Source organism: Artibeus jamaicensis, unplaced genomic scaffold (assembly GCF_021234435.1).
Source record: "Artibeus jamaicensis isolate MK-2021 breed Jamaican fruit bat unplaced genomic scaffold, CSHL_Jam_final contig_477, whole genome shotgun sequence".
In the NCBI taxonomy this organism is placed as follows: domain Eukaryota; kingdom Metazoa; phylum Chordata; class Mammalia; order Chiroptera; family Phyllostomidae; genus Artibeus; species Artibeus jamaicensis.
The window spans coordinates 8360729-8374402 of NW_026521854.1; the positions used below are offsets into that span (position 1 = coordinate 8360729).

The 13674-nt window shown below is 50.3% G+C and overlaps 1 protein-coding gene across 5 annotated transcripts; it reads right to left on the bottom strand.

The window, feature by feature from the left end:
- Positions 1 to 10953, bottom strand: HSH2D (hematopoietic SH2 domain containing). 5 transcript variants are annotated; one of them, XM_037141921.2, is made up of 8 exons: positions 10877 to 10952; positions 9580 to 10380; positions 7163 to 7277; positions 6674 to 6823; positions 3890 to 3979; positions 2530 to 2695; positions 1885 to 2037; positions 1 to 707 (listed from the first exon to the last, which is right to left on the bottom strand). In XM_037141921.2, exons 4-8 carry the CDS (start codon positions 6796 to 6798, stop codon positions 141 to 143), a joined length of 1101 nt encoding a protein of 366 aa, XP_036997816.2. In that variant the 5' UTR covers positions 6799 to 6823; positions 7163 to 7277; positions 9580 to 10380; positions 10877 to 10952; the 3' UTR covers positions 1 to 140. The 5 variants fall into 5 exon arrangements, with proteins under 5 accessions (XP_036997816.2, XP_036997818.2, XP_036997815.2 ...); XM_037141923.2 differs by having other exon boundaries at positions 1885 to 2016; positions 7146 to 7277; XM_037141920.2 differs by having other exon boundaries at positions 7146 to 7277.
- Positions 10954 to 13674: the final 2721 nt, after the last annotated feature.

A 13674-nucleotide genomic window follows, 5' to 3' on the forward strand; every position in this document is an offset into this window, starting at 1 on the left:
TTGGCATTTGCAGGACCAGAACTAAGCGACGTCTTTATTACATTTCTCAGGTCCAGAGGGCTGGTGTATAGAAAGCAAGGGGTCCATGTGTGAGCAGCTCCCCGGCAGCAGCGGTCCCAGAGCCAGCGAGAACCTCTTCTCTAGCAGAACCCAGGGGCGAAGGGTGGTGGTGGGCGGTACTCCTCGGGAAGGCAGTCCTCCCGGGGCTCAGCCAAGTCCCTCAGCTCCAATTTGGACAATTGTGAGGACAGGGACCTCACTATTGGTTGGTGCCAACTCCTGGTTCTTGGGGTCATGTCACTCCAGCTGGTTGACTTTGAGGCCCTCCTGGAGGACTTGTCTCTGTTTCTTGGAGCCTGGGGCTGTGAGGGGCTTGCGAGTGACGTGGCCACCAGGGGGTCTGTGTAGGTGTGACTGTCCCAGACCCCAACGTCCACCTGGACCCCTGGGCTGCGAGTCGCCTCCGACTGCTTGGAGTCCTGGAGCGGCAACAAGCTCACAGCTGCCAGGTGGGATTTCAACTGCTGCTGGACTCTCTTACCCGTCTGGGGCAGTGTCTTGAGGTTCCTCCAGAGTTTCTGACAGGCCTCGTCGAGAGGGGCTTTTCGGGGACAGGAGGGGGCAGCTCCCTCTGTGGGCACTCTGCACACCTCTGCAGATGGCTTCCTTTCCTCCGGCTGATGGAGCAGGGCTGGCTTTGCAGAAACCTAAAACCAAGAGCAGGTGAGACCCGTGCCAGCACAACCACCAGCGCTCTGCATCTGCCTTGGACTTGGGATCTGGCGTCCATCCAGACACCCTGGGGCTGAGAAATGACCCCGTCTGATCCTCCAAACCTAACCTCGTGCCCCACCCTTCCCTTCTCAGTAGACGACTGCCCTAGCTCCCCCAGGAGCCTTTTCTGTAAAGGACCAGGGGGAACACACTTTTCCCTCCGCGAGCTGTACAGTCTGTCTGCTCACTCAGTTCCGCTGTTGTCAAGTGAGTGGGCCCGGTTTCATTCAAACTTTGTGGACGTGGAAATCTGAGTTTCATCCGACTTTCACAAGCCATGAAACAGTATTTTTCTCAACTATTCAAAAATGTGAATGCCATGCTTAGTTCACAGGCCATACAGACACAGGCAATGAACAAATATGGCCCTCAGGCCGTGGTTTGCTGACCTTTTGCTGTTCAGGCCAAGTGTGTGGCAAGCGTGGCAGATGCTGTTAATGGCCCACTCATATCCTCTTTGTCCCAGCTCCACACCAAATGCTGGCACCAGGAGCTCGGCTTTGGGGACTTCTCTGGCCACCAGTGCCCACTGTGTCCACAAAGCACACCAGAAATGCCAGAGAATCGAAGTCTCCCAGGAACAGTGCCGGATCAATGACTGATGGAATTTGGAGGTAATTACCCAAGCTCCCTCACTGGTAAGTGGTGATAAGTGAGGGGTGCAGCAGACAGGAAACATGAAAACCCATAAATAAATTAAGACTTCAAATTTCGAGGAGTGCTCTGTTGCAGATAAATAGGATGATGTGATGGAGAAGTGCTTAAGGGAGTACTTTAGGTCTGGAGATGGGAGGGAGCCCCCTGAAGAAGGACTGATGGAAGAAGCCAGGCATGGGGAGCTTGGGGGCGGAGCTTACAGCACAGCTGTGCAAAGGCCCTGAAGTTAGCCTGGTGCAGGATGGCAGAGGTGCTGAAGCTGGGCTGGTGAAGGACAGAAGGAGGAATGGAGGTCATAGTCGGGATTTTAATCTTGGTGGGAAATCACTGGAAGGTTTTAAACTTGGAGCTGCTGCATCTAATCTTCATTCTAGAAAGTTCCTTTAGCAGCTGTTGGCCGCCTCTGCTCTGAACCCTCCCCCAGGTTGGAGGTACCAGCTTTCTGTCACATACCTCTTTGGGTGCAGCCACGGGATGGGAGGAAGCATTCTGATGCTCACTGGGACCAGGCGTGGGGCTGGCAGCTTCCTCAGCCAAAGCATTGTGGTAACGGAAGAGATCCTCGTAATCCACGTTTGCAGGATCCTTCTGTGGGGCAGAGGGAACCTGCAGCTCAGGTCCAAGGAGGGGCACCAGGATGAGGCTGAGGCCCCTGGACCCTCGTAGTTGTGGCTCAGGAGCTGCTCTACCCACAAACCTCGCAGTGAAGCACGCCCCTTTCACAGCAGCTTGTGGGCCTAGGCCCCGCCCACAACAATTTGTGTGGGCCTAGGCCACACCCACACATTCTAATAAAGAGGCTGGCTCCTCCCACAGCAGTTTCTGAGGGCTTAGGCCCTGCTGACTGAGGCTTATCAGGAAATAAGCTATTCCTATAGATCAGCTAAGGTTATGCCTTTGTAAAAACCCTTGTAATGAACCCTTGTAAAAAATCAGCCTGGAGGCAACTAGGACCAGGAGGAGTTGGGACTGTGGGGCAACAGGGACCATGAAAGGACAGAATCATGAGGCGGAAGGGGACTGGTGGGAGCAAAATGAGTCTGGGGGCCTTGGTCCCTGGGAGGAACAGCTACAGTCCAACTGGGTCCCAACCCTCACCTGCCCACAGGGCTGCCTCAGCAACTCCCCGTGTGGCCGCATCGGCTGCTGTTGGTAGAAGGTGACCAGGGCGTCCAGCGAGGCATGGGTGCTGTCCTCCCCAGGGATTAGAAAGCTCCCGCTGTCCAAGAGCTTCACCATAAAGTGGCGGTAGCAGTTCTGGGCTCTGTGGAGACACGGCCAGGGCTGAGACATCCCACTCCCCTCACCCCGTCCCCACCCCCGGTCCTTCAACCTGCAGCACGATGGATGCAGTCTGACCGCCAGGGTCCTATGCAAGCTTCTCCTCTCATTAGCCATGTGACACTTGGTAGGTGACTAGCAATGCTGTGCCTCAGTGTCCCCATCTATAACATGGGGCTAGGGAGGTGAAACAAACTACTGCAGGAAAAGCTTAGCTTTGTGCCTGGCTAGGGGTAAATGACCGATAGAAATGGTAATGAAAACTGAGTCAGGTTTCAGCCCGAGGCTGTGGTGGCCGGGCACACTGTTCCCTTAATGAATGAGTGTGTTTATTAATGGCCTACTATGTGCTTACTATATATTCTTTTTAATCCTCACCAGAGAACATTTTGTCATTGCTTTTACAAAGAGAAGAAGCAAGAGAGGAAGGGAGAGAGAAAAACATTGATTGGTTGCCTCTTGCCTTCTATACTTGCCTGGACCAGGAATCAAACCCACAACTTAGGTATATGCCTTGACTGGGAATCAAACCTCCAACCAACTGAGTGGCACCAGCCAGGGCAGTGCTTCCTATGTATTTTAATCCTCACAACAAGACAGTTAATTTTAGCATTTTTACAATTAGAGATGAAGACTCTGAGGGAGGTACAGGAAGGTTGAGTAACTTGTCCAAGGTCATACAGCATATAAGTAGCGGAACTGAGCCTTGGACTGTGCAACTCAGTCCCAAGTTTTCCCACTGCGGGTAATTCTGTGAGGGAGCCACTGGGTTTTCCTGGATTCTTTTGGCCCAAAAACCTTTCGAAAAATAGTTTGTGTTGCTGAATCCACTCCCTGGGACGCCAGATCAGGCTTTGAGGCCTCAGGTTCCCAACCCATCCTCGTGAGTGGAGTCAGACAGTTGCCAGTCAGGTGGTGGAAGGGAGGAGGGTAGTTGTGGAAAGGGCAGTAGCCACTCTCAGGCCCCCAGCAGCTCCTGTTCTCAGACACACGGTCTTAGTTACCACCCGACCTAAGCCTGCTGGTTACAGCCAGACCTGCAGCTGCTCACTTTTCAGCCAGCTCTGTCCAGAACTTTGTATCAGTTGCTGAGACTTGCAGTATAAAACACCCCTCACCCCTCCAAGGAAGCCTGGAAGCCTTCTCCCCCTGCCCTGCCCCCCAGCCTCAGCCTTACTTGTAGGAGAGCGTGTAGCCCACGTGACTGTGACTGACCCTGATCAGGAAGGATCCCAGCGGCTGTGACTCCAGCAAGCTCTCTGCATCCCTAAAAGAACACACACGGGACGGAGACAGTTGAGGCCCAGCCACCCAGTGTACGCCCAGACCCTCGGTGTACCAGTCAACCCAGGTCTGAACAAACAACCTAAAACATGTTTTTCCCTTGGTTGTTTCAGAACTTAGAATATTCATGGACAGGATGTTTCCCCAGAGGTGCCAGGAGCCCTCTGATGACCTTGACCCCAGGCCAGACCCATCATCTCCCACAACCCCTGCCTGTCTTCTCAGTGCCTGAAATCCCCCCAGGAAGGCAGCTTTGGGTGGATCCAGGCATGACAGGTAACAAGGCAGGAGCTGTCCCCAGATGCATTTGAGACCAAACCCCAACTCTGCTGTTCATTCACTGTGTGCCCCTTGAGGAGGGTCAGTCCCTTTCTGACCTCAGCTTCCCGAAGGTGTAGAAAACCCTTACCCCAGGCCAATGTGAGGACAGACGAAATGTGTGCAATGTGAGAACTTCCACTTGGTACATGCTTCCCGAATGTTCACTATTAGTTCAGTTGGCCCTTGAACAACATGTGTTGAACTGCCAAGTCCAAGCGGGTATTTTCAGTAAGTATACAAACCGGACCTCTCTGCAGTGTTTTTGGTCTGAGGCTGGGAATCTGTGGGTGTGGAGGGCCAACTCTATGCGTTGACCTACACCATTCATAGAGGGGACCTGAGCAGATTCTGGTGTCTGTGGGGGGTCCTGGAGGCAACTCCCATGGATACTGAGCAATGATGGTAACCAAGTTTTTGAGAAGTCAGGTTACATAAGGATTTAGAGTCGGCACCGTGAAGTCCACATTATTAAAGTCCACACTATATCACTATCATTTACTATCATTATTACTACTATTTTCTGGCGTTCTCAGAGAGTAAGGTGACCCTCTATAAGGGGCCTCTGGACATGTTGTCCAGTGCAGAGGCCACTGACCATATGTGGTGACTGAGCACTTACAGTGTGGTCTGAATCAAGATGTGCTATTAGCATATGGTACACACCATATTCTAAAGACTCAGTACACAGCACAGGAAGTACAGTCAGCAGATTACGTGTGGTATCAGATGGACTACTAGACTTATTGGGGCAAGTACTCTGTCAGTTATATAAATGTCTAATCACTATGTTGTACATCTGAAACTAGCATAATATGGCATGTCAACTGTAATTGAAAAAAATTTTTGAATTTATAATTTTTTAATTGCCAAGTTCTTTGTACAAAGAAAACTCAGTGGTAAATTTTGCCAACTATTTAAGGATGAAATATTACTAATTGTACACAAATTCAGGAAATTGGAGGGTATAAAATACTTCTGAACTCATTCTGTGAAGCCAGCCAGCATTACTCTCATACTGAATGAGGATATCACAAAATAAGAAAATTACAGACCAATTTTACTCATGAAAAAAATCTTCACTTAAACCTTGTGCTTACCTCTGCTAAAAATATTTCAGGAAATGTGACCCCTGATTTTTAAATTTTTCAAATCAATAGGATTCAACAATCAAGATTCTGTTCATAAGTACATATAATTTAATAGGAGTTTCAGAATAAATTAAATTTTGATAATTGGTATAATGTAGCACCTTCTAGTTTTGAGACACGTATGTTTTTTCCATAGAGTGGAGTTTTATTCCTGTGCCATTCCATCAATTTTTTAAAGAATTTTAACCAAATAATTATCTTTAGAGAAATTGGGGTAAAATTTTTATAAATGTTTGTTTGTTTTTACAATTGAACAAATGGCCCTTTAACTTTTATTGACAACAAACACATTAAGTTCTAACATTTCACAATCCAATTTAAAATTTTTTAAGTAATAAAAAAATAAAGACAGTACAAATAGAGAAATATATATACCATCTCAGTATATATAATAAAAGACAGTACAAATAGAGGAATATATATACTGTCTCTGATTCTTTTGTACTAATTACTTGTTGAAATGACAGTATCATCGATGTACTGGGTTAAGTGCTGCAATCTTTTAATTATGGGATGATGCTCAACCAGCTGAGCCACACCAGCCAGGGCCAATAAAAAATGCGATTAAAATTAATCCTACCTGTTCCTTTTTGCTTATTTTCATATAGCTAGTAAAAAATTTTAATTGCAATGTATGGCTTATATCATGTTTTATTGGCACACCTCCGAACTCAGAAACCATACCCAATTCTGCCTCTCTGTGGTTTTGCAATGTTCTCTCAGTTTCCTGAATGCCAAGGATGGCAGTAAATGTTCTTTTCTCCATTTTTAGAGCCACACCCTGGGGTGACTAAGTAGGTAAGTTTGTTCATCATAGAGCTCAGTCTGATGTGGAAAGGGCATATTAGCTATATACCTGATGGACTGAGAGTGGCTATTTGGGGCACTGTGTTAAGAAGGATTCTGAGGCTGCATCCTGCTATCATTGATTGGCCTGGTGGGGGCAGGGGCTCTGCCAGGTCCCTGGCAGTTCTGGCCTGGTAGCCACTTGCATAGAGAAAGCCAAGGCCCAGAGAGGGAAAATAACTTGCCCAAGGGCACACAGCAAGTCCGTAGAGGAGACAAGATTCAAGCCAGAAGCTCCAAATCTCTTTTCGTCCTCTTAACTCAGGTGAGCTATGCCCAGAATTCCACGGTGGAAACCTTCCCAGGGCAGGGACAAAGAAAGAGGGGGAAAGGCAGGGTGGAAGGTGTGGGTGCATCCTCACTGTCTGGAGATGGCGCCATGGAACCACGAAGGGACTCCTTCTCGGGCCAGCTGGCCCACCTGTGTGTGCACGAACCAGTCCATTCGTGGGGGCAGTGTGGGCGGCAGCTTTCTGGTCTCTGTCATGACTTCCTCAGAGGGAAGGTGTCACCTGGGGACAGGAAGGAGGAGAGAGTCATGCCTGGCCCACCTCCAATCTTTATCCTACTCTTGCAGCTATGGTGCCTCCTCTTTGGAGAAGTCCTCTAGGCTGGACAGAGCAACAGGCCTGAAGCTGGCTTATGTTTCCTGAGCACCTGCTATGTGCCAGCACTTTATGTACATTCGCTTATTCGCTCCTCCTAAAAATCCTCCAAGAATAATAAGAATAAAAGCATTAAAAGGGAGTGATAATAATAGAAGGAAAGCCCTGGCTAGTGTGGCTCAGTTGGTTAGGCATCGTTATGCAAAGTGAAAGGTCACTGGTTTAGTACCGGGTCAGAGGACGTGCCTGGGTTGGGGGTGTGGTTTCTGGTCAGGAAGCATGCAGTAGTCAACAACCGATCAATGTTTCTCTCCAGCATCGATGTTTCTCTTCATCTCTTTCTCCCTTCCTCCTTCCCTCTCTAAAAATAAATAAATAAATAAAATCTTTTTAAAATAGGATAAAAGGAAAAGCAAAAATCCTCATATTTTATTTTTCTTTATTCTTATTATTTCATTACTGAAAGTGTGGGAAAGTTCCCTTTATAGGTATATGTACTTAAGTTTAAGAACTGAATTTATTCAAATATTAAATGGCCACCCATGTCCGCGGAGGGATGTGGTGCCGGCAAAAGGATGAGTGGATGATTGCGATAGTGGACACTCGGTGGGCACCATAAAGGGTCGCCATGATACTTTAAACACCACAGAGATGTGGGCCGAACAGCTGCTTCTGCCACCAATGTCACCAGCACATTGGATAGCACACTTACGATGGGACAGGTACATAGGTAATTCACAGTCATTCTCAACAGTTTTAAGCTCAGGTACCACTGGACTTTGTGAGCTAATGACACAGAGCTGGAAAAACCGGCACCGATTTGCAAAACAGCTATGAAGTCAGTGTAAATCCAGCGAAAGTGCTGCGCCATGCTGGGCTGACCCCTCAAACTCACCCTAATTCTGCCCCCAAACTGGCCCCGCCTCTCATCTGGCCCGGGCTAACCTTTCCATCCTGCAGAAGGTCACTGTCACCAGGCTGTCTCCACAGACAGGGGCCCCACTGACCAACCCAGTCAAGGTTGACTTTCTCCTACCAGAGGCAGGTGGTGAGAACACCCCTCCAGGGAGTGGCCCAAAGGAATTTTGGGCAAGTGAAATCAAATATATTAAGAAATGTTTAGCCCTGGCTGGTGTGGCTTAATTGGTTGGAGTGTCATCCCATAAACCAAAAAAAGGTCACAGGTTCGAGTCCCTGTCTGGGCATACACCTGAGTTGCACTGCAGTCCCAGGAAGGGGCGCGTGCCAGAAGAAATTGATCAAAGTTTCTCTCCCTCTCTCTCTTCCCCTTCTCTAAAATCAATAAGCATGTCAAAAAAGAAAGAAAGAAGGCAGAGTTACAAAGCTGTTCGGAGCCTGGATTCAAACCCACTTAGATGCTGTGAGGTCTCGGACACATCAGCCCAACCTCTCGGTGCCCGTGTTTTCAACTACACTTTGGGGACGTGGTGATGATATTCACCTGGCGTCGCGTCAGCCCTGGCCGTGTGTGTGTGTTTCTTTTCTGTAACGCAAGCGTCTGACTCTAGCTTTGATCGCTCAGGCATCTGTTTCCAGGGTGGCGATTTCCGGTCAACGTTGCCGGCCACACGACTGGAGAGCCAGGCTGCCTTCTCCCACGGAGGCGCCTCTGTCTGAGAGCTCGGCCAATTTCCACCACTGACCACCGGGGCTACTTGCCCACGTGCACACTTGCTCTCTCTACCTTCAGCCCTGGTGTGTGGTCCCTGATGTGTTGTAAAGTTCCAGGTCTTTAAGTAATAAATAAACCTTTATTTTTTTGTAAGTTTCCTTATGGTTATTGCTGAAACACATCTCAAAATCATAATTAAGAGCCACAGGCTGGGCCGGCCACAGCACTGGTGTTGATTGGCAGAGACCAGCAGAGGACAGGAGTATGCACACTAAATACTCGTGGGTCCGGTAGCGACCCCACGAGAAGAACCTACTTGTTTTTGTTTTTGTTTTTTTTATCTGGGAGACCTCCTACTTATCCTTTGAAACCCAGTAAAAATATCCCCTCCTTCATGCACCTTTCCTGCCTCATCCCCTCAACAAAACCCTGGCACTCTTCCACGTCCACTACTGTCCTCATAGCTCTGGCCTCTGGCCTTGACTTGCCTCATGGGGCCAGAGTGTCTACTGTCTCCCCAATATTAGGGCCTCCCAGGGTCTGGGCTCAGGGCTAGAGATGGATTCTTTTGGATTTTCCTGGGTCCCCAGCATCGCCCGGAGCTGGGTGGGCACAGAGGAGGCTACAGGGTATGTGCTGATGATTAATTAGTTTAGTGACTGATGAAGTCATACTAAGTTTCACATTCCTGACCCTGGCATCGGGGGCCCTCCCACCTCCTAACCCCCTGTTTCAGCCCTAATAGCATCTTTGCTGTACCCCAAACTGATCAAGTTCTCTTTCCCCTCCACACATTTGCCCAGAAGGTTCTTTGCCAGAAATGCCCTTTCCCCAACTCCAGCACCGTTTCCCAATGGTCATCTCAGAAAATTCCTCCTCCATCTCTGGTCTCCTCGGCCCCATCCCTCCCTCTGGCCCAACCCCATGCTCTGTCTTCTAGAGGCCCTCACAGGCCCCAGCCTCGCCCAGCATGGGACAGGCACAGGGGTGGGCATGTGGTTGACTAAGGAGTCCCATCCAGGGAACATACCTGGGAGGCCCCTGGGTGGCTGTTGCCCTCCTTCTGGTTGTGCCTGTGCTGTGCCTGCAGGAGCCTGGGTTTCGATTCAGGGCCCACACGTCAGCAGGGCCGGGCGGGGCCACGCCCTGGTGGTTCCTGTTTCCTCAGGCAGGTGAGCCCCGGGGCGGGACCGGGACAACTCCCACGGCCCTCTGTCTGTGCTCCAACAAAGCTGCTGGGCTGCAGGTGAAGGAGGGGCGCCCTTGCTCCACCCAGACCAGGACAAGCCTTTATTGAGCACCAGTTGTGAGCTAGATCCTCAGAAGACAGAGAAGACACCAAGAGAGGCCCGAGCCCCATCCTCCCAGTAGCTACCATCTAGCGAGCAATGAAAAAGCATAAGAAATTATTAATGTTGTTTCAAAGCAAACAGTAGGTCAGGTAACAGGGACTGAAGTTGCAAGAACCCCCAGAGGGGGCCTCACTGGTCTGGAGAAAGTGGCACCTGGGGGCAGGGGCGACAGCTTCATGGGCTGGGGAGTTGAAGAAAGAGTGGAAGATGCCTTAGGTAGAGGGAGCCACAGAAACCTAGGGCCAGAGGCAGGATGGAGCCTCACTAGGCACACAGGGTCGCATTAAGAGTCCTGTGAGTCCTGGCTGGGGTGGCTCAGTGGATCGAGTGCCGGCCTGAGGAGCAGAGGGTCGCTGGTTTGGTCCCCAGTCAGGACACATGCCTGGGTTGCAGGCCGGGTTCCCCAGTGTGGGGAGCTGTGGGAGGCAGCCACACATTGATGTTTCTCTCCCTCTCTTTCTCCCTCCCTTCCCTTCTGCCTGAAAATAAATAAATAAAATCTTTAAAAAAAAGAGTTCTGTTAAAAAAACATTTAAAATTATATTTTATGACTGAACTGGCTTCATTATTATACATTCATTATTATTGTACTACTTTTTTTCTGAGTTAAAAAAAAAAAGCTAAACCATTTTTAGGGCCCCTGTACACATGGTGGGCTCTGAGTATGGTAAGCAGTGCCCAGCAAATCAGCCAGCCCAGATGTGTGCTGGCTGCCCAACTCCTCCTCCCAGCCCACAGGCAAAACCACTTCCTCCTCCTTTTTCAATGGCCCAGAGCCTCATGGCTGAGCTGCAGGGGGTGGGGGCAGCCTCCCTGCAGGCCTATTGCCCTGGCCCAGCCGGTTTAGACAGCCTGATCGCAGGCTCAAGCTGGGTACCCCCCCCACTTCCTGCTCTATAAGAGGCAGGGGGTTGCCCTGAATCTGCAAGTCAACAGCCCCGAGCAAGAAACACAAGGAGCCCCTTTCTCACTCACCCACTGTGTGGCCTTGGGTGAATTTCCCAACCTCTCTGGATCTCAGTTTTCTCATCTGTAAGTCACATGATAACATCCCTCCTTAGTCACGTGATGATGATCAGCGGGACAAAATTCAGGCGGATAGCAGGGGCTCGGGTAAGAGTAATGACATCAGGACTCCTCACTGTGACTGAATCTGATGCCTTTGGGTCTGGGGGAGATGCCAACTCGAGCTCCAGGCCTCCCAGGCTGGGCTACATTGGGCAGCTCACTTGACCTCTCTGATCCTTCATGTCCTCTATAACCCAGTGAGCCTGCCCCTTGCCTCCACCATGAGGAGCAACACCATTGCGGAGGAGAGCAGAGTGCCCAACCAACCCTGGTCAGTTAGAAAGCCTGGCCACTGGCATATCAGTTGCATGGAGTTCAGTCTCCAGGAACATGGGGCCTATCAGTTCACTTCTGGCCCAGCACCCTGAGGCCCCACCACAGAGGGCCCCACCCTGATTGCCCAGATCTGCTTGGCGGATGTGGTCTCCCACAAACTAACGGCCTCCCCTGAGCATGTCACAACAGAATCACTCCCCACCCCTTGGTGTCCACTGTCCTGGATGGAGCCTGTGAATGGAGAGGTGGCCCCCAGAGGAACTTCCAGAAGAAAACTAGCAGTGAGGTTGGGTGGGGCTGGGACTCCAAAGCCCCTCCCTCTCTGACACAGGAGCCTCAGATGGCGGTTGGGATTTTCATGGCCCCATGTGGGGTAGATGCCCCTCTGGGTCAGTGATCACAATGCCGTTTCGCCATGGATGTCACGTTGGGGAAGTCGGGCTAGTGGAACTTCTGTGCTGAGTGGGAGACAAGAGTTGGCCACGGGAAGTGAGTCCCATAGATGCTACGATGATGAGGTGGGAGGAGAGGGGGAAATGAGGGGCCTCTCTGCAGAGGCTGTCCTGGTTGGTCATGACCTGGTGGATGAGTAAGCTGTACAGATTTTAGGGGACTGCCAGACCAAGGGTGCAGCACATGCGAAGGCACTGGGGCCTATAGGAGACCGTTCTGCGTGGCATGGGCCCAGCTCCCACTTGGAAAGCCCAGTAGAAAGTGAGGTCTGGTACACAGGACCCACACCCACGGATAGTTTCTCCCATGGGGAATCAGGCCTGCATTGTACCTAGGCTGCTTTGAGACTTGCTTTTTGCTAAAACTCCCTCACCCTGAATTGAGGCAGAAAATGTTTATTGTGTATCTTTAAAGCAACTTCCTAAAATCTGTGCTAAACCTCCTAAGGACGAGTGTAACCAGTTCAACCACTTTTCCCTTTACATTTGCCAATATCCTTCTTTTTTGATATAATTAGCAATGTCCTCTCCTTTATTTTCTGTAAAAGGTAACCACCTAAAGCAAACCTGTGCATAGTAAATGAGGACCATCCTCAATGTAATGTGCCCAGAAAAGCAATAAAAGCTGATCAAGGCAAGGGTTGGGCACTCTCCCCTTGAGAGAGTGGCTGTGTGCTGTTCCTTCTCCTCCACAGGACTGGGTAGTCTCATATCTCATCCACAACACCGAGGACACTGCAGGCAGGTGACCACATCAGGGGCCACAGTGAGCTTGGGGTATAGCAGGAGAGTAAAGCAGTGCAGGGGTTGGGGGGAGGTGAACCAGGGGAGGATGACAAAGGGAAGAGGTGGGCAGGGCCACAGCATGCAGGAGCTTGTGGCCCATGGTAGAAGGTGAGTTGGGGGGTGACACCATTTGACTTTTATTTCTTTTCTTTTTATTGATCCCAGAGACAGAGAAACATTGATTCCTTGCTCCATTATTTATGCATTCATTGGTTGATTCTTGTATGTTCCCTGGGTGGGAATCAAACCCACAACCTTGGTGTATTAGGATGATGCTCTAACCAACTGAGCTGCCCGGCCAGGGCTGATTTCTATTTCTTGAGAATAGTTCGACAACAGACTAAAGAACAAAAAGGGAAGGCTGAGACAGAAGTCCCGTGGGTACTGGCTTCAATGTGGGAATGGGGGAGGTTACAGGGCACATTTCTCGGCTACCGTTGGGGTCCCCAAGACCACCCCCAGGTGGTCCCAGTGAACCACTGATACAGGGCACATGTTCTTGGCTCTGTAACGTGTATGGTGACTAGACATCTGAATTGGAGTAGACAGCAGGCAGGTGAACGTGGGAGTTGGAGCTTAGACTGGGGTTCGGGCGGGGTCTGGGGTGTAGAAGCCACCAGCAGGTCTGAAGACGTGCCTGCCAGGCCGGCCGTTGGCTGGCATTCAGGAACCTGGCTGGTAAAGCTCCCCAGTTGAAGTAGAACCCTCCCTGCACGACAAGTGGTTCACGGCTATGCCTAAATGTTCGTGTTGTACAAATGACATGGTTTAGCTAACGCCTGCTTTCTTCCCAAGCTGCTAAAATTGTGGTACACGCCGGGCAGAGGTGCTTACATAACCAGCCCAAATAAAACCCTGGGTGCTGGGCCCTGGCCAGGTAGCACAGTTGGTTAGTGTCGTCCCGATGTGCTGAGGCTGTGGGTTGACCCCTGGTCAAGGCACATACAAGAATCAACCAATGAATACATAAATAAGTGGAATGACTAATCGATGTTCCTTTCTCTCCTTTTCTCTCTAAAACCAATTAAAAAAAAAACCCCAAAACACACAAAAACCCTGCACGCCCTTGGCAAACACTTCATGTAACTCGTCAGAGCTTGGTGATGGAGGAATGAAGTGTGACCCCGTGCACAGAGGACCTGGAAGTCTGCACCTGGCCTCCTCTGCACGCGGCCCCACGCCCTCGCCCCG

Bases quoted from the DNA above. Each gene is read 5' to 3' on its own strand.
- HSH2D (XM_037141921.2), bottom strand. From the start codon at position 6,798: ATGACAGAGACCAGAAAGCTGCCGCCCACACTGCCCCCACGAATGGAC. The intron at 3,980-6,673 runs GTGAGGATGCAC...GTGTTCTTTTAG, and splicing joins CATGGCGCCATCTCCAGACA to GGATGCAGAGAGCTTGCTGG. The intron at 2,696-3,889 runs GTAAGGCTGAGG...GTGTCTCCACAG, and splicing joins GGCTACACGCTCTCCTACAA to AGCCCAGAACTGCTACCGCC.